The sequence below is a fragment of the Cheilinus undulatus genome, linkage group 9 (genome assembly GCF_018320785.1).
Source record: "Cheilinus undulatus linkage group 9, ASM1832078v1, whole genome shotgun sequence".
Taxonomy (NCBI): Eukaryota; Metazoa; Chordata; class Actinopteri; order Labriformes; family Labridae; genus Cheilinus; species Cheilinus undulatus.
This window is the reverse complement of record NC_054873.1, coordinates 40,693,463-40,714,279: the sequence shown is the minus strand read 5'-3', so window position 1 is coordinate 40,714,279 and position 20,817 is coordinate 40,693,463. Positions and strand designations below refer to the sequence as shown.

The following is a 20,817-nucleotide window of genomic DNA, read 5'->3' as shown; positions in this document are numbered from 1 at the left end:
TTGAACACAGTAACACTTAAATTGAAATTTCACCAAAGTATTGACCAGAACTCAGATTAATCATTCAAAAACTTTTTCTTCCTTGCTCAATGTTTTGACTCATCAGGCCTCAGTAGAGTGACTTTGCAGCAACAGTTCAAATCATCTTGACTGGGTTTTTTTCCAACTAAGCAACTTTATGTTTCCCAAAATAAGGAGATATTTTATTATTTTCTTATTGATTGAATACAAAATAACAGTGAAAGTGAAATGGTGCCTCTAACATCATGTAATGCATCTATCTGTTACACTTAATAAAAGCCACTGATCTCAAGTAATGACAGCCAGCATCCAAACAGGATGCATGCACAGAGCAGTGGATGAATGTTGGTAAAAGGAGCATAGTACTGTCAATAAGCAAATAAAGGAGTGTCACAGTGTTTGATTCAGAGCTTGACTTTCTACTGTTGACTTCTTTTGAGTCATCATCTTTTCCATTATGTCATGGGATTTACGCAAACAAAAAACAAGTAGTTTTTCTAGGTCACATCATATCAACACACTGTCCTTTGGCTGTACTATGGTCAGACAAATTTAGTACTTCAGTAAAGATTAATATGAAGTAGTAATGCACGGATACATCAGTTAGACATTGTATTGGCTGATATTGGCCCTTTTGACAAAGATCACTCACTGACAAATAATGTGGGCTTGAACTGATGTCAGTAACAGTTGTTTATCTGTTTTTTGATTTAACTTGATGCTGGCATTTAGCACACTTAGGGGCTGAGGAAGAGGAGGTATTTATTTTTGGGAAGAAGATGTGACCCATTGGATGGTGGGAGCAGTGCACTAAAAGATGTGATGTAATAATGCATGGACGTTGGTATCAGATGTTGGCTGAAATGCAGTATTTAACATCAGCATCCGAACTATTATTTATGATCATTGATTTTCTCATGCGAAGGCAACCTTGCCAGCAGAAATGACCTTTCTTCAATTTTAATCAGAATCAGAATTAAGTTTTGGTTACTTTACAAGGGTTCAAAGAAAATACATATGACACCTCTCTGTGAGCCAAAGGAACAGTTTTTAAAAAGGTGGCAGATCACATGGAATAGTGATTAAGACTGCAGTTGTGAAAAATATACAAATAGTCAAGTTATGTTAATAGTGAATTAATAAGTATGCTGGCTTTAGTACAGGGCTCCAGTCATGGCTTTGTGTCACACTTTTACATACTTTAAAGTTTGAAATAGTTACAGAATAAATGTCTTGAAGCTGTTTGAGCTGCTTCACGTTATGTCAGTTATGAGGCAAGCTCATGGGATCTGCCAGCCTGGCAACAACAAGACCACAGCACTGTGTATCAGAGAATCAGCCCTCTGTTTGGACTTCTCTACAGGCTCTTTGTCTTCTTCGTTGTCAAGACAGGGGATAAAAAGGCCAATGCCCCAAAATAAGTTTCCCACCAGGGTTGTGACGTTTATCGTTTTTATCCTTCTTGTCTTTCTAATCCACTAATCTCTGTTGTCTGTGCTGAATGAGAACTATTGGAAGAACACTAGAATCAAGCGCTACGCTTAATTTTTCACAGTTCTCCTCTTTGTTATTGAGAAACATAATGTATGTATAATGCCCCTGGTACAGCTAAATATGCTGCTTCTTTCATAACTAAAAGTATTAAGTTTTGCTATCACAGCTGATTTCACTGTTTTCAAACTGTTGAAACTTAACATAAATCATCTCCTGCCACAGTGATCATCCTTACAATTCTTCATGACCAGTGAATAGAGGTCTTACTCTGATGGTTTTATTGGACTTAGCTGTAGCTGTTGTCTCAGTTTGTGTTGGTGTGTGGGTGTTTTTTATGTCTGTCTGTTCCTTTTCTAAGCTAATGACTGCTGGTCAAATAGCTGATGTGATACAAGATGTTTGCTGAGAATGTGAGTAGAGCAAGATAATGATTATCTGGCTTCTGGGTTAGTGGGATTTCTGTGTTTTATTAGTCCCTATTTTTATATACCAAATCTGCTTCTCTTAATTATCCTTAACATATATTTAGAAAGGAAGTTCAAAGCTCTGAAAGGTGACATCATGTTTTAAACTTGATGTCTTCTGTTTGTGCCACTGTCACTCTGTGGTGTTTGACTGAGAAGGGAGTGGAAAAGAAAAAGCCATGTAACATTGTGTGCTTGTGCCGCAGGGTTGTTGGAACCACAACTAATGTAATAAGAAATAGTCCTTAGTCAGCACACATTGACTCCCTCCCTGTGTCTCAGTCTTTCTCTTGACCCCCCTTCCCACACTCACACACACAGTTGTCATGAAACGGAGGGTCCACTGACACATACAGTAAAAGTGTGACTACATGTTTCAGACAGGCTTTGTTCAGGCACAGAAATTAATGAATGGAAACTTTTATTTTACTTTGTTTTGCAGGTTCATGATTTTGATTAATAGTCAAAACTGTCTCAGCTAAACTTTTTTTATTATTATTAACATAAAATCAATCTCAACAGTTCTCTTATTTGCTAATCCCACTCTAGCCTACTCATGCAGTTATTTAGAAAACACACCATCAAACAGCATAGTCTACTGCAGGCCTGCTGGTCAACTTTTGGAGTTTACATAGCCACTGGTGGTGTTGGGAGGATCAGGAACAAGTAGGATATTATTAAAACATGAAAATCCTTCTTATTCCTTAGCCTTGCTCTGCATATCCTATGATATGACCATAACGGCCAACAGACTGGCAGCGTGAGGTGCGCATCTAGGCTGCAGCACAGCTTGATTTTCAGTTTATCTGCATGTTGCTCACATGAGCACTGTATCACACAAGCAGGGAAACTGGAGAATAGAGGTCTTGCCTATTTTTTTCCACATGTTGTACAATGCTATTCCCCAGAATAGGTAGGAAAACGATAGAGGGCCATATTCACCTTGTTGTAGAAAATGAGTACGTCCGTATTGGTAGAATATGTTTACAGTCTGTTTCTTGATTACCCTGATGAAGAACTTGAGCTGAATTGTGTCTGTTTAATGAAGTTACTCTCTAAACTAAAATTATTTGTAAAGTGAAATCCCAGTTTAGCATTTCTGTGGTGAAACGTTGTTCATCTAGAATGCTTTTATTTTGAATATTTCCTTGTACAGTTCTGCTATTCACTTACTCAAGTCACTTGTAGGGAGGTTTATTGAGGTAAAACTTATGAAGAATGACAGGGCTTTGACACCCGGCCTATTGTGAAAGGCACACCAGCAGGTGCTGGAGTGGACACGAGTGCAAACACGTACAGTATTACATCCTACCAGTTTTAAAGGGATACTTCAACATTTTGGCAAATTCGCCCATTGCCATAATTTCTATTGTCTTAGTAATAGGTTTGTTACCTTCAGTTGTCGGTGCAAGCTATTTTTAGATCAGCGCTGCTGAGTTCGGACCTGCTGTGCCAACTCAATGTATATAGACGTTATTCCAGCTTTCCCTCATCAAACTCATCAAATACACAATCCAACAACTCCAAAACGCTCTCGTGGACAATTTGTGACCTGTACATTCACCACGCTATGAAATAATCGTGGAACATTACAAGGCGGAGATGTTTTAAAGCTAAATGCAAAGCCGGAACTACACTGGCTGACATGGCTGCTGCACTGTGTCACTCCGCCCAGTGGTTTACTCAAGAAATAGTTCTGAGTATTTGCTTCATGTGTCATAATGTTACATAATTATACGTTATTTCATAGCATGGTGAAGTTAATCTGCTTTTCTTCTCTCTGTATCTCACTATGTTTCTGCTTCAGTGTTACCATCAGTAGCCTATCACTTTGTAAATCATCTTAGAATATATGTTTTTTGTATAAAATATACATTATTTGTTTTCACACGCGATCTGATTTTAAAACAGCTGAGGAAGTTCGATGACATCAATTAATTCCATATCAGAACCTGTGTGGGAAAGTTTATCACAATTTCCATTCAATTTCAATTTAAGGGACAGAAGCATGAAAGTTTCTGTGCAGCAGGTATGAGTGAGCATGAGAGAGAGCAAGAGAGGGACACTTAAATGATCACTGATGGCACTGATCTCAAAAAATAGATATCTTGAAGGTTAATTTACTAATGTTTGACATCCAGGTAAAGTTTATGTTATCTCAACGTTGTATATACATTACCTTGATCATATTCATCATACAAACATTGGCCCGATGGGCAAGACACTTAACCCTAAACTGCTCTCACTGCTGCATCAGTGGCATGTGATGGTGTATGGATGAATAGGAGTACTTGATGCTGGTAACCAGTTGTGTAGTGGTGCCAGTTAAAGTGGTTATTTCTATAATTTATGCAGTTTTTGCAGCATTCCCATACAGAAAAGGATAAACTCACTCAATTAGACTGCTCTTGCATATTTGAAAAAAAAGACTTTTATTTGCACGTTAACCACCAACTTCTGATGCTTGACTTAAGGTTTTTAGGATCAATATAAAATGATGATGAGGTAAACAAGTGGGTAAAGTGTAGTGTCACGTGCTTCTTTCATCGCTTAATATCTCAGAGGAAGTATGAACCACCTTACTCTGCCTCTCATTGGCCTACCCTGATATTCTTACCCAGCCAAACAATGTAGGTAATAACAAGTCCAAGCCAGTAAGAGACATTTACAACAGGCTGGCCTATCTTTTCCTAGGACAAAAACATTGCAGCATACTTCTGAATGATGTGCATCAGCGGGGACTGAGAAGTGGGTTTATTTTATGAAAATTAAAAAGAAGTGAATATACTCCTTATACTGTACTAGTACATCTTGGAAAATGCAGGTATTGGTATCAGTGGATACTCATGTTTATGCACCAATCCTAATTAAGCATAATTGAGAGAAAGGTAGATAGAGAGCCTGTGATGTGGCCCTCTGTGTCATTATTATTTTAACATTAAAACTCACAATAATTAGTACGAAAACAACTTAAAGTATCACAGAGAGGCTGTACATTATGATTCTATTTGTTGAGCCATTTTCAGAAGGCCTTCAAATAAATGAATAAATGAACGAATTTGGATTCTGAATGAAGTATCATTGTGTCTGATGCCCATCTACATATGCATCAGACGCAATAAAATTTCAGAATCAGCTTTATTGGCCAAGCATACTTACCCAACAAGTAATTTGAAAGCTAACTGGAGTCAGATTTCTTGTTGCATCAACATACTTGGCCAATAAAACTGATTCTGAATAAATTATGATTGTGTCTGATGCATATGTAGATATGACAAGCTGTGTCCTTGAAGGAGTTTCTGATATTTTTGTCATTCAGATCATTCATACAGATACAGAGTGCATGCTTAGTTGGAATGGTAATTTAAATGTGTATATTATGTCTAAACTTGAAAACCTTTAATGTGAATATATATTTAATTTAAGGAGATGACAATCTTCAGATATCAAAAGTTAAAGGTCTGGACCTGAGTTTCTCCCTGTAAATGTGAAAGGTTTTACAGAGTTCAGTTCAAGAAATAAGTGCAGCCTCTTTAAAGAGGTCTATAAATGCTCTTGAGAGGATGATAATTTGTCACATGCTGCTTCTCATAATCAAAGGAAGGCAAATGTCAGGCAGCCGAGCTGTGGGTCTCGAACAGAGTTTTGATGAATTAGACTGCAGATTATCCTGCTGTAAGTGACACTGGTGTTAGATTACAAACTGACAGTCAGCTGCCATAACTAAGCAGATTGTGTATGTCTGTGTACGTGCATGCATGTGAGTTTAGCTGCTGAGCTGGAGTAATTATTGGGTTTAGCTTTCCGTCTGTGGCTGTGGCGTTGACATGCGGGATCTTTTCTGTTGGATGGTGTGTTGTCCCTCTGTGGTCAAAAGGAGAAGTCAGTAATCTGTTAAATGTGACATCCACACTTCCTGAAGACAAAGGGGGGAAAATAAGCTTAGTGCTCATAAATATTAATTTGTACATCTTAGTTAAAAAATAGTTTATATTTTTAAGATTTAAGGTAGATAATCATAGGGCCCAAATGATGTGGCTACTTCATTGAACCCCATTTTTTCTCTGAGATTAGGCCATGGTCATCAGTGTTTATTTAGAATTTTAATTTATTTATAAACCTGCAACAATACCTGGACCAAATGATTGCTACTACCAAAACCAGACTTAAATGAGCTGCTAGTGTAAAGGGTTTTATTCTTTTTAAATGCTGTTACCGTACATCTAAGTCACACCAAGTGTAAAACCGTACCTCCCATCTTTAGATACAATAGATTGATACAGATTGTTTATTTCCCTTAGACATTTTGCTCATGAATTTCTCCAAATCATATAGCTGTTGAATACACACTAGCCATGTTCGGAATGCTAAGAAAAACCATTAGATTATCTTTTAAAGCTTTATGCTCATGTGCCAGTGTAGAATTTCTTACTTTATTTTGTAGGAACTTATAGCCAGCAGAAGTCAGTTATTGTTTTTTACAAAGTAAAGCACTGACAATTTTCTTATTTTTTCTATACTTGTTCCAGTTTGTATTACACATTATGTAGGCAGGAGGAAAAGGGGTTAAACTTGAAGTGAAAGTTGCATTTTCAGGCTATGTTCTATCACCAGATCATATCAAAATTGCACAGTAGTACTGTATTTCAGAGTACACATCAAATGTGTTCTTATCTCATTTTGTTTCTACTGAGGTAGTCTTTATTTTCTTAAAACTTTTGTAAAATGTAAGAGAAACAACCTACTCTAAAACAAGCTGTTTCGCACTTCATTACATTTAAAATGTTTGAAGCAAGTTAATATTTGACCTTTCTGGTTTCAATATGTTTGAAGTAGAAAAAAAGATACAGGAAGTGTTTTAGTTCATTTTTGTTGGACTTCCATTTAGTTGAAAGGAATGTGAATTTGGTGTTCAATTTAACCATCAAAAAGCATTGGCCATGGCCTTTCTGAACTGCTTCATCTCGCTCAGGGAAGGCTATTCAGTCTTTTTTCTTAATTACCCTCAGACGAGTTTTATCTCAGTGAGAACTGTGGGCAACCGTGGATGTCAGAGGCTTAAACAACAATCCAAGGCAACTAATGTTTGAGTTTGGAAAATGAGAAGTGGGATAAAGTGCTTAGATGAGGAAATGAAAGCAACAGTGACATTAAGAGTTGGCTAAGAGTTTAGTGTTTTCTGTGAGTCAGAGAAAAATGTGCATTTCTTCATGTTCAGTGGCCTCTCTCTCTCTCTCTGTCTCTCTCTCTTTCTCTCTCTCTTTTAGATACACCCTTATTTTCTCTCTCCCATACCAAAGAAGCGCAGTGATATATTAATAGAGCCCCTCATTCGCCTGTGTGTTTGAGTGTGTATATTTAGCTTTGAGGGGTCTGGGCCCCCAGCCTAGCCTGCTGTGTCAGTGTGGGAAGAACTTTGTATCGAGTGGAGTTGTACACTGACTTCTTGCAGCCTTAACCTCTGATGTCTGCCTCTAAGTGTGTATTTTCTTTTGTTGTGGTTTTTAAAAGCTGTTAGAGTGCTGTTTTCAACGCATCTAACCCTCCATGTCTGTGTTTTTTCAAGGAGCTGATAAGCAGGACCTCTCTAGAGACTCAGAAGCTGGATCTCATGGATGAAGTGTCATACCTCAAACTGAAGCTTGTCAGCATGGAGGAGACAAACACGCAGGCAAAAGATACCGCAGACACGGAGCAGAAGAAAGCTGAGGTATGAAAAATAAACAGACGTGTGTGAGTCTGCTGGTTTGTGTTATACATCACAAATGTTGCTTGGCTCATTGAACGACAGCAGAACTGAGGTTTCTTGGATCTAGGGATTAACGACTGAAAAGCTGTTGGGTGTCTGAATGACAGTGAGGAGATTCGTCCTTATGCACAGTGACAGAGAGGGGCATTGATGGTTTCTTGTTGATTGCACTTGTTGCTTTGACGTCTGCTTTTAGTGGTCTTCCATGAGCTTGACAAAGATTACATCACACCATTGTTATTTTATTTGAGTTAAATTGTGCATTACCTGATTCAATGAATTATTTGGAGATTCAGTTTTTCAATTTTGCAATTTTAAAGTTGTTTTGAAAAACTGAAGATGCAGGCAGAGTCACAGGGAATTACTGAATCTTTAAACTAATGTCAACCAAGTTTTATACAGGCCTGACACATGTATGCACTATAGCACTCTAAAATAGTTTTGGTCATATCACCCAAACCTATTGTAGGCTGTACAACACTAAGCTGATTTAGTCTTACATATATAATAAGATAGGAATTTTAGCTACTTTATAGACAAATCCTACAGTCAGTTTGTTTCGCTGCCATCTTTGATGGCCACTTTAACTGCAGTGGTAACTGATATGTCTACTGCTGACTGTGACAGCATGAGATGTTAGACTCTGATAAAGTATTTTAATTAGATGATCTCAACTTGATGTCGTTTTTACATTTTAGACATCATTTACATTCATTTATGCCTGATTGCTATTTCAGAAACAGACTGACTACCCCCCTGTATATTTTTGATGAAGTGCTGTTTAATTTAACTTCATTTTCTTGCTTGTTAGCTTAATATTTTAACAGCTTAACTGTCATATACTAGCAGCATCAGATAGATGCATTTTTAGTAAATGCTCATTGTGTATATATTTTTTTGTTTTACAGAAGTGTCTGGTTTGTAATGATTATGGGTAGCTCTTACCTGATTATGCTCACTGAAAGACCATGAAGGATTATTTAATGAATCACTTGGAGATGAAAAATAAACTGCCATTAGCAATTTATTTAGTTAAGAGTGGCCAAAATAGTCCTACAATACTTGATCCCTTTCTGAAGAACATTTCTGTTGTCAGTGAATCTGTGTGAAGTGTCCACTCTTATACAGCAGACTTGTGTACTGTGCGCTTCCTGTTTTTGTCCAAAGTTAAAGTTTGTTGTGACATCAGAGCAGCAAAAAACTCCAGATTCTTCACTAGGCTACACCCAGCCTAGGGTATACTGAACATAACAACTTACATAACTTACAGTGCACAAAACAAAAGTTTAATCATTCTTTTCTCAGTTTGAACAAATTTACTTCAGGGGAGACATAGCTCAAAACAACAAACAAAACATTCTTTAAATTTAATAGCTTACTTGTCTGTAAACAAAGAAAAAGTACAAACTTAAACTGGATCCCTACACGAAAAACAGGAGAAAACGATTACGTAGGCTACTCTCCCCTTCTTACTGGGACTACTTTACTTTAACTTTAAAGTTTCTCAAAATTACCAAAATCCCACTTCACAATATTTGATTAGATACATGATCACAAGCTGCTGTGCCGGTAGGAGGGTCAGCATCTCTACTCCTGCTGTCTCTTTAAAATGTCAACTGTCCTCTCTCAGCCAATCAACAGCCATCAAGCCACAGCTCTCCTCCAGTCAGCGGCTGGTCTGTGCTTTCAGCTCCCGCCCTATTAGAAAGCACCACAGCTGCAACACAGTAGAAAGTAGAGGACCTACACAGACACAGAGAGGGAGGGAAAACAAAAACACTCCTCTACAACAATAACAATACAATAAACTATGACTGAGAGTCATAACAACCATGTCCTTTACATTATAAGGAATAGTTACGCAAAAAGTCATGTTAAAAGAGGAAAAATTGTTCATTTCTTTAGTTCTTTATTTACTGTGATATTCTACTGCAGTGTTGTTTGTAGGCGTTAACGAGGCTAAGGCAACTTGACTACCCTATACATGGGTCAAAGACTTGGATGTTGTGCTCATGAGTGGCTACTTAACCTTGAGAACGTTTTTCTTAAACTTTGTTAAGAGGTAGGTTTCTGAGATTGTTACTCTTCATAACCACCAAAGGTCTTCAATTGATATTACTTCTAAACACTTGTACACCATAGAATCTATGATGTCGCTGTAAAATATTTTGATGCTTTCACAGTTTTTAAAAAACGTAAAGCAAAAGGACCATAATGCAGAACGAAAACTAGATGGTTTATTTAAACTAAAGAACAAAAGGAAACCCAAAACTGTCCAAAGTGCAAAAAAACAAATAGACCAACATGAGAAAAAGTCAACTAAAAATCCACTTCAACAAAACTTACTTGAAAACAAAGTCCATCAAAAAGGGACGGTACACAGGAGGTACAGGAAGGATTCACAAGGAGTAAGTGGCAATCTGACAAAAGAAAGGCTGGAGCAACGACAATAAATACACAGGGACAGTCTAGCACGGGTGAGACTAATTGCGCAGTCACAGTGGAGGGAAAACTCAACAAACAAGGATTACAAAGTAGAACAGGAAACTAGGAAAACTGAAGAGAAGGACTACAAGGAAACATAAGAATGCAGGGAGGGCAGGATGACTAATTAAAACACCAAAAACCAAAACTTGTGAAATATTACAAGGAAACACAGGAGGTTTAATTGACAGTGCAACAACAGAAAACAGTCAATGTGCCAAGATGACACAGAAACAAACAAGGATAAAAGAACGCATTTCCCTGAACATTAAATAAAACAGGAAACATGAAAAACATAGAATTTGCTGAGAAACACAAGGAAAAACACAGGAAACACCAAAGAAACACAGAAACTTTACAGATCAAAATCAGGACTATGACTGTTGAAAAGTAAAGCTGACCAATGAATCAAACAACCTAATTATATTAAAACAAGTTAACCAATAGTGTCATCCTGCACAGCTGTCAAAAACAACCAACATGAGGACACAGCAATATAAAATAGATGTAACATCAGTGTAACTTTCTAAGAATGTCATAATGACAAATATTAAGCTTTTATTATAGAAATCCCACATCTCTCCTATTCCAGACCTTATGGATAAGAAGTCGTCTGAACATTATCTAAACACTTTAACAGTCAGATTTGATACCCAAATAATATACAGACAGTGTGATACCCCCCCCCCCCCCAACTTCACTGGCAGAGAAAAAGAAAAAGAATGAAATGTGTTTGGATGAGATTCAAGCTTAAGCACTGAGTCTCTGAAACAAGCCAGAACACATCAAATGATTTTCTCAGACAGTTACAACACCCTGCAGTGGGCTGCAACATAGACAGCTGACATAAAACAATGAAGTCAACAGCACAATAAATGACCATCCATCAGAAAGTGATGCAGACTTTTATAGAATAATGCTGAGTAAAATCAAATCTGCCTTAGCGTGGAAAACAGTCTCTGAAGTGAGGAGTCTTGAAAAGACATTTTCTAATTCAGCTTCAGAAGACTGATGGGTTCCTACATGAAAACAATATTTAGTGCTTCTGTTTATGTGATTTACAGTAATGCAGAAAGAAAAACTAAGCAGCATTTGATGGGAAGTTTTGTTTTTCCGTGACAGTTATTCAGGCCATATTAAGCCATATCCACTCAGTCCTGATAAGGCCAATGTTCCTCTATAGGATAGGTTGTCTTAAGTACTATTTGTATTAGTATAGTATTAGTATTATCTGTGGACCTCTGATAGTTTCTGAATTACTTACAACAGTGTTTAGTGTGGTGCATTTGCATGGGATAAGTGAAGTTTGTGATGTACTTGAATTTACTTCATTTGTGAAGGAAACAGGTGCTGCATGGCTGCATAGTGAATTTTAATTTCTAAATTTCATCAAAAAATAAATAAATAAATAAAAAATGCAATGTCATGTACAGTGCTTAACAAATTTATTAGACCACCCTAACCCTAACCAAAGTAAGGTTTATGCCACAGCTGCCCTAAATTAACAGCATTGGTAATTACCAAAATCATTTTTGTTTCTGCAATGGTTAATACACCAATATGTAGAAGCTCTTTAACCCAAATGATCTTTTTAATGCTAAAATATAATTATTATTGTTATCCATGAATTTTCAAATTTACTGATTTACAAAAAAACTGAAAAAAATAGTAAGCACATTATTATTTCTTGATTAATATGTCAAATTATAATTATCTACTCGCATTCCTAAACAGAACAATTAGTTTTAGTGGTTGAATGTTATGCTTCATTAATTTCTGACTTTTCAGAGAAGCCCAGTGAGCCAGCTCAAATTTGGGTGAATTCAAGTTTGAAATCCCTCACTCCTGTTCAAAATGGTAAAATGTGGAGAGCTCACTGAAAATGAAAGAGTCCGCATTAAAGCACTTCATGATGCTGGATGGTCTTTGAGACAAATATGACAGGTGGTCTAATAAATTTGTTAAGCACTGTACATTAGGTTCTGCAGGTAATGTTTCTTTCATGTGTTCTAAACATACTGTCAACCACATTTTACCAAAGACAACATACGCCAAAGTGATTTTTTTCCCTTCTCTATATATATTTTAATATTTTTTAGATCTTTAGCAAGCTGTCCATCACTAATAAACTAGTTAACAGTCTCTCCAAGCTCTTCCATTATGTATCGAGGTTGCATAAGTCACCTGTGAGAAAGAGAGGCAACTAATAATTAAATGAACTCTCGTGTTACTTTTAGCCATTTTTATGCTGTTGATGTGTTGATGTTATTCTGTGCCCCATAAATTTGGGATCATCCGCAACAACCCTTCTCATGTAGATGAGCTGGTGTACCTTAATCATTGAATGGTGAGCGACACATTTCAAATCCTAAATTGTGTCATAAAGATGTAAGATCAGGCCATTCAAAGAGAATCTGTAGGAAACAGAGCTGAAGCGCTGTGTTTATGAAGAGAGCAGCAGTGTGCAACATTTGGACAGTAGAGTTTAATAAATAATTCAAGTAAATTTAGCTAAAAGAGAAGCACTATTTATAACCTATGTGTCTAAACTTTGTTGACAATGTCCTACGCAGCCTCTATATTTTTTCTTTTCTTTTTTTTTTTTTTACAGAAAAAGCAGCAGAAAAGTGGCACAGAGCAGAAAAAACACAATTATTGCCCAAAATAGAGACACCTAGAAGGTGAAACACTTTTTGTTAAATGGGGACAAAAAAATAACATTAACATTAAGAACTCCTTGTGTATGCTTGAATATGTTAGATAATTTGTCCTGGAATATTTGCTCTGCAAATTACAGACATGGTCAATTCACACAGGATTAAAGACACAGACATCCTACTTGATTATAACAAATTAGCAGAGAGGTCCCTAGGTAATATTAATCCTGTGCAAATAGGGCATAAGACTGCAAAGACTGTGTTTCACCAGAAGACACACTAATGAGTGGCAAACCTTAACCAGTTAATTTGAGGTCCACTGTTTTATTTTTGCTTTAACCGTCAAGCTTCTAGAAGCCATAAGTGATCCCACTGAACAAGATGGGCTTAGAGAAGTGCTATGTGTTAGCGTGATTAGCAAGTTCATCCTGTTGTCATAGTTGACATGCTGTTGTATTTCTTGGTATTTTAAACTGGCTAGCCCAAAAAAGGCTTCAGATTAGTATAATGACTAAAAAGCAATAACCCTATGAAGTATATTTTTAATAACTGAACAAGTTGCTCTGTTTGATTTCTCTGACTTTAGGTATTAGCTACTCTATGAGCTTCATTACTGTCAGTTGAAGAATGATGGTTTCGAGCATCTGTGTTGATGAGAACTGGAAACGTGTTGAATTTATAAATTTATCATAAAAATGTTGTCTAAGCCAGGTAACTTTATCAAGAAAGTGTTATTATTTTATATTTGTTTAGATTATTTTCAACCAGTTTAGCTTTGTGTTTTTTGCAACTTGAGAAAAGGTGGTTTTGGCTTCCTTTACAGTGATGATGCTGCTGCATGCACTTCATATTTACACTATATGCTAACTTCAATTTGTGACACTGTGAATATCAGAGACGTTTTTATTGGCTTGGTTGTATCCTTCTTCAGCAGTGTTAGAAACAGCATCTCTAGCAATGGTTCTGGCAGTTACATGTCTGTTTCTTACTAATTTCACATACACTGAGAATGCAGCACAGTAATACAATGCCACTGTGGTCCGGCTGATGTGCCCTGCTCGTCTTCACTAGTTTCTTTGTGCAGACTTTGTTCATTGTTGCACCAGCTGCTCCAAACTGGCCTCACAAGTTACCAAATGTATTTTTCTTTGTTTTGTGAGAGTGTTTTTGTATTTTTATGTTTTTGTTGTCTTACAGCAGCCAGCACTAAGGGTTGTGCTTTGATCAAATAAACAGATACAGCTTTTTTTCCACACAGAGGCCTATTTTGTGCAAATATCAGTGAGAGACACACACATAGATGGAGCGTGATAAGCATCAGCGGAAGTAGACAGAGAGGAAGAGGTGGTGACAAGAAAGCTCGACAGGAGGGAGAGGACCCAGGGCCAGAGAGAAATGGAAGAGAGGAACGGTGGGACATGATGAGAGACAGTGATAGACAGATGAAGAGATGGGGAATGACAGGATGTTCTGTAGAAATATTGTTTTTAGTCCTGCAAGGCACACCACACAAAGTGAACATGCAGGACATTCACACTGCAAATCCTGCAGGATGGAACTGTCAGCAACAACTTCCTCTGAAAATCTAAATATGATCCATCTCTGCTCCTTTTCTGCTTCTAAAAAGCTGAAATAATTCCACAGTTCTGACTTAAACTAGGAAGGTAATGTTATCCTAGAATTTAATTTTAGAGAGTCTCCATTAAATGTAGGTTGTCAAAGGAAAATCCTCAGATTGATCATTTTTGATGATTTGTGAGTGATGCTAAAATATTTGACCTGGAAAACATTGATCTGCATCTTCATGTTTAAAGACTCATTCTGAAAGTAACCAACTGAATCCTTATAGCACGGCAAAGCAACTTTTTATTAACATCTAGAGTTATTTGATTTTATCTCCAATTCTCTCAGTTTGTTTAAATTGATTTTTTTGAGTATGTAAGAGAGTGCAAAATGTTCATACAAATGACAACAACAATAAGATTACAAAAAAATTGTCAACACAGTGCAAAAGAAAAAAGTTAAGACACCATGATTTGGTTTACTCATCTGACAAGGAATGGGAAGAAGTGCACACTTATGTAATCCAACCCCTTCTCTGTAATTCATTGACTGTAAAATAGATATATAATACAACATACTTTGTGTTATTCACCAAAAGTGGAAGATAAACCAAACATAATAAACATCCAAGTAAACATTGAACACCCAGTGGGAGTCAGACGCCCTCTTCATCTGTGTACCTTGTGAAATCATGCCTTTAGATCTCTTTTTAAACCAGATTATGTTTGGGCATAACTCATAAAAAGAGTTTGGACATTGCTTGAGCTCCACAACCTTTTCCTTAATTTCAACCCATAAACAGAAATACAAAAAAATTTCCTCATACCCCGCACACTAACAGTTTTGATTTTAAATGATCTTAAATTATAACTTCCCTCTCTTGCGTTGAACATTCTTTGCATATTTCCAGCTAGTTGATTCTTTTTAGCTTTAAATGTAATTTGAGCAGTTTGAAATTCTGCTTTATCTGAAGTTTTAATATTTCTTACTGTAGGAATAATGAGTTAGTGTCATCCCAATAACCAGCATTGGGAATAAGCTTGATGTCAGCAGAACATTTGCAACCTAGCTGTACAGTGCCATGAAAAAATAATTTTCCTCTTTCTGATTATTGTTTTTGTTTTTTTGTTTGTTTGTTTGTTTGTTTTTTGCATATTTATCACATAGGTAGGTTTGGAATTCTTTCCCTTAATGAATAAAATCATCATTTAGAATCTGCATTTTGTATTTACTTGGGTTGTCTTGATGATCCAAAACACTTAAATGTGATCAATATGCAAAAATATCAGGAATCAGAAAGGGGGCAAATACTTTTTCACGGCACTGTATGTGGCCTCTGTCAATGTCATCAACAAAAAATGTGCCTAGGAACAAACGCTGATCACAACATGAAGATAAAACGACAGCCATCAATGGTAGCAAAAGCAAACAGAAAGTTGAGTTCCTGAGAAGAGGTGGAGAAAGATGGTCTTGAAAGTGCTTATCTGACCAAGACCTTAATGTTGTGAACTTGAAAGCAATTGATGGTCGTTAATCTGCTTTCATTCTCATAATTCTGTACTTAAACTAAATGAATATTTAAATGGGCTTGAGATTATAAAGAGCTTTTTAGTCGTCACACTTACCCATTCACACCCATTCACTCCACTTTCATAGACTTGTTTGTGAACTCTTTTTCCCCAATGGGACTTTGACATACATTAATTAGCCTTGTGCAAGGCTCAAGGGCACTTCAGTTCTGGTACGTTCAGAGAATAAAAGGTTTCACTAATTATGTTCCTTTATTCTGATGCTCAGCTGTTTCTTGGCTGCTTCTTCTCTGGCCTCACCAACTACAGCTAAACATTAGTTCTGCCTCTGGTGTCTAACAAAGCTGTTCAAACATTGACAAGTTAATGCTTAGTTATTGTAGTAGTCAGATACTGTGTCTAATGGTATGTGTGCAAACCTAGATCCAGTGGATACGATGTACTGATGCACAGAGGTAGCGCCTGACTTTTGTGATGACGTTACGGTGACAACTGACACTGTCTACATTTTTGTCAGCAAATTGAGTGTCTGTGTGTGGTTAGTAACAGCTGCAAGGCTCCGGTCGGCTGGCAGGAGGAATGGCAGGCATCCACTCTGAGCATTCCTGAGGGCCAAACACTTTCACCTCAGGAAACCACCCCAACACCACACACAAACTCCCTGCCGTCTGATGATCTCTTTGAATTACTAAACCAACAGCTTTTCAGGAACATGGTTTTTAGAAAGCTAACTGTGCAGTCTATGATTTATTTAACAAACTGTGAGAAGGTTTTACCAGCCCAAAAGGTTGGGAAATTCTTGAGTAGCAAACATGGTGGTATGTTTAACATAAACAAACTCATTCAAATGGTGTTCTTCTGTCACTTGATTTCTACTTTTCCTCTCTCTCTCTGTCAGTAGTAGGGTTATCCCGATCAGCATTTTTGGCCTCCAATCCCGATCCGTTTTTTTTAATATTGAATATCTGCTGATACCAAGTCCCGATCCAATACTCATAGTAACCTAGATTAGATTTTCACTTGTTACTTCTAGATATCTCAAACTTATTCCATTTAACTCAAGTAAGCCAATATTGTAAAAAACATAAAATCACATTTCTGTTCAGAATGGTGTAATAGCTCTGTTTTACTTTAATTATTTGTCAAAAAATACATTTACATATTCACTTAGTGCAGTGTTAAGTATTCAATCAGACAATTAAAATCCACTTAAAGTAGTCATCTGAATGACCTGAGCAGACCAAAAAGTGAACTCAAATAACCTCAGTTTCACTTAGAGGTGGTGTAGCAGAGTCAATAGTCACAATAACATATGAATTCAATAAATTAATTTTGAGTATTATAATTCCACTTAGAAGTTAACTTGACTCTATTAGTCACAACAAAAACTGAACCCAAAAATGAATTAAAAACATACTAACTCCACTTTAAAGTGGTGTAAACAGTTTAACTGGAATAGGATCAAAATCATCATCATACAGAGTCAAACAGCAATCCTTATTCCAATGTAGCAGCTTAATCAGAGACAGGAACCAGACATTAACAGTATAATAAAACCCAAATATCAAATACAAGCACTCTTGTTATTTCAGTGCAATTCCTAAAGTGCAACTAGAGCTGCTGCATCACTTTTTCTCCCTCACTTTTATTTCTTTACCCACTGCTACTTTAGAATGAAACTGGCGTGCATGTAACACTGCATGCTTTAACTCAGAGGTGGAAGACTCAGTCCAGTGTGCAGTGAGACTCAGCAGAGACATGGGGCAAACATCTGAGCTCCAAATGTCTGTAGTAAAGCTAACGGTAGTGAAGTTGCTTTTCTCTAGAATGCTGTCACGTACTTTGTTGTACAGCTCCGGTAAAGCAGTGTCAGTAATGTAATGTCAAGACAGCAGGGCATGTCTTTCCTCTGAAAGTCCAGAGTGTGTTGCTTCAGTGAAGCTGCCTGTTGCTGTAGCGAAGTCCCCATATTCTGCTGCATGTTTACTTCGGAGACGACAGATCATATTTGTAGAGTTAAACGCAGCTCTGCTGCAACCATCTTGTGAAATGGTCGTGTTACAGATGCTGCAAGTGGCCGTTGGACTGTTTTCGCGTTCACGTTTTAAATATTTCCACACCGCTGACATTTTAACACACAAAAGCTAACGCTACTGCAGCTTTGTTGTGTTACTGGGGCGTTTACAACCTGTCGTAAATGCTGCTGCATTTATGGCAACTGACGTAAATGATCGTCTGGTCTGATCGGATCAAAATGCCAATCGCTGTTCAATTAAAAATGCTTAGTATCGGCTCTGATCCGATACATTTGATTGGGATTGGGACATCCCTGGTCTGTAGTAATTCTCTGACTGGCTTGATCAGTCGGTCTTAATTCTGCGTTTTGTTCCTGTTTCAGGGTGGGGCTAAAACATAAAGTATTTAACGATCAACTGAAAGAACGTGGCATCTTTTTAAAAAAGGATCATAACAACACAATGGTGAATCATTCCATTCACATGAGTTTGTGTTGCTCCTTAACTGAGAAAATGTGATGCACAACAGAACTGTGGGTTGCTTGTATATTTCATGAGCATCAGCAGCCAAAGATATGACAAATGAAGACAAAAGTGCCTAAAACTATTAGACCATCTGCACAAAACTCACTAAAGTGTTATAAGAGCTATTCACGTTACAAGCAACAAGACTTTCAATTTCAAGCGTTATCAAGAAAAATGCTTATACACAGGTTATTTTGTATAACTTTCTGTTTCAAGTCTGAGGTAAACTAGTTGATAATGAATCGTTTAGTCAGGACTTTATGCATTTAGTAGCCCCAGAGTATCCTGGTGTACATTTTTCTGTCAGTCCTCATATGGCACCAGAGGAGAATTGGGGTAGAAATAATTAAACCGTCTATTTGTGTTTGAGAGATTATTTGTTTGTGTATATGTGTGTGTTTAGTTATATAGTTAAATCATTGGGTTTAAACTGAGTAGGTGGGGTGCCAAAAATATCTGGAGGGCATTAGACTTTTTCTGCTCTTTTGTTTGTCAAAATTAGAGTTTGGCATACAGTGCTGTGGACAAGTTTTTGCCTGCTTACTGATTTCTTTTTCTTTTTTTTTTTTTTTGATTTACCACTCTTAAATGTTTCAGATCATCAAATACATTTTTATATTAGAAAAAGACAACCCGAGTAAATACGGAATGCAGTTTATAAATGATGATAACATTTATTAAGAGACAGTTGGTATGGTCTTCTTTTAATGAAATGCTCAAATGTTGGTTTTACTCCAGATGTAACAGGATGGACACCTTCCTAAAAGTTTAACTTTTGTCTTGTCAGTCCACTGAATATTTTTCCAGAAGTCTCGGGATCATCAAGATGTTTTTTTGGCATATGTGAGATGAGTCTTTGTGTTCTTTTGATCAGCAGTGGTTTTGGAATTGGAATTCTTCCATGGGTGCCATATTTGCTCAGTCTCTTTCTTATTGTTGAATCATGAACTCTGACCTTAACTGAGTCGGTCGAAGCCTGCGGTTCTTTTGATGTTGTTCTGTTCTTTTGTGACCTCCTGAGTTGTCAATGTGCTCTTGAAGGAATTTTGATAGGCCGGTCACTCCTGGGGAGGTTCTACGCAGCTCTAAGTTTTCTTTATTGATGGATAATGACTCTTACTGTGACTGACTAGAGTGCCTTAAAGCCATAGAAATTAACCTTGCAAAGCAGATGGATTTGACTGATGAAAACGATTAAGTTTGTTAGTTTATGACAGCAAGGTTTCACTGGTTTTTATGTGTGGGTCCTGGGCTCAGTTTTTTTAGATACATGTCAGAGGCTCCAGTGTTAAAGCTTGGACACCACTGACTTAAACATGTGTCTTACTCTGTCTCAACAATAAAAGAATGGGAACTACAGTGCCTCACCTACATCTGACCTGAGACTTTATCACTTTCTCACATGCTCTCTGTTGACATATTACTCAGGATAAAACGTGTGTGTTTGTTATTCAGGGAATTTGCCTCATGGTTCCTCATAAGCATTGTGATACTCATTCTAATATTTTGTTCCCTTGATTTAAGATTTTTCTAATCCCTGCTTATTCAAAAGTGTAGACATGTCTCCTTAAAACAGCTGCTCATTTATTGTATCTTCTGAAATAATTTTTATTTTTCTGTTTAATGTTGTTTGGATTTTTTTATTTTAATTTCCTTTAATGTTTTGGTTTCCCTCAGTAACAGCTAATAGTCATTGAGAAATGGAAATTGGCATTCCTAAGTGCTGAATAGATTAACAGATAAATTCATGTCTGTTTTTCCTCTCCTCCTCTCTCATCTCCTTACAACCTTGTATTTCTTCCTCTTTCCTTTTCTCAATTTCACCAATTCATCTCCCCAACTGCCCTTCATTTTCCCCCATCACTCCAACCCTTCCAGTGTGTAGTTAATCTCATCAGTGAGCTCCAGGAGCAGATGTGCAAGTTTCAGGAGGAGATCAGCTCTCGAATCCAGGAGAAACGGGCTCTGGAGGAGAAGGAGTCTCAGCAGGGGGAGCCAAGAGGCAGCCAAGCCCGGGGCCAAGGCCCTCAGGTTGGGTTAGCCTGCTCAGACCTGAGCCTGTCTGACTCTGACGTCTGGATGCACAATGGAGGACAGACTGTACACGTAGGGAGACTTGATGGATGAACTGTTCCCCTCCCTCCCCCATCATTTCTTCTCTTCTTCTCTTCTCCTTTTTTAACCAGTCCACAAACCACCCGGTATTTGGAATTTTCCACAGAATCAAACTAACAACCTTTCTTGAAGTGTATCTGTGTGTGAATTGCTGAATTTTGGGGTCATGTGCTTCTCTGGTTCTTGTAGACATGGAGACTT

The 20,817-nt window shown here is 37.2% G+C and overlaps 1 protein-coding gene across 6 annotated transcripts in view; it reads left to right on the top strand.

The window, feature by feature from the left end:
- Positions 1-20,817, top strand: part of ppfibp2b (PPFIA binding protein 2b) — a 110,519-nt gene that overhangs the window by 62,401 nt on the left and 27,301 nt on the right. For 4 of the 6 annotated variants that reach the window (XM_041795182.1, XM_041795181.1, XM_041795180.1 and 1 more), the window contains 2 exons: positions 7,546-7,689; positions 20,380-20,607. In XM_041795182.1, coding sequence (XP_041651116.1) covers positions 7,546-7,689; positions 20,380-20,607 — 372 coding nt within the window. Of the gene's footprint in view, positions 1-7,280; positions 7,458-7,545; positions 7,690-20,379; positions 20,608-20,817 lie in introns of those variants that run through there. The other 2 variants (XM_041795185.1, XM_041795183.1) reach the window with 2 other exon arrangements.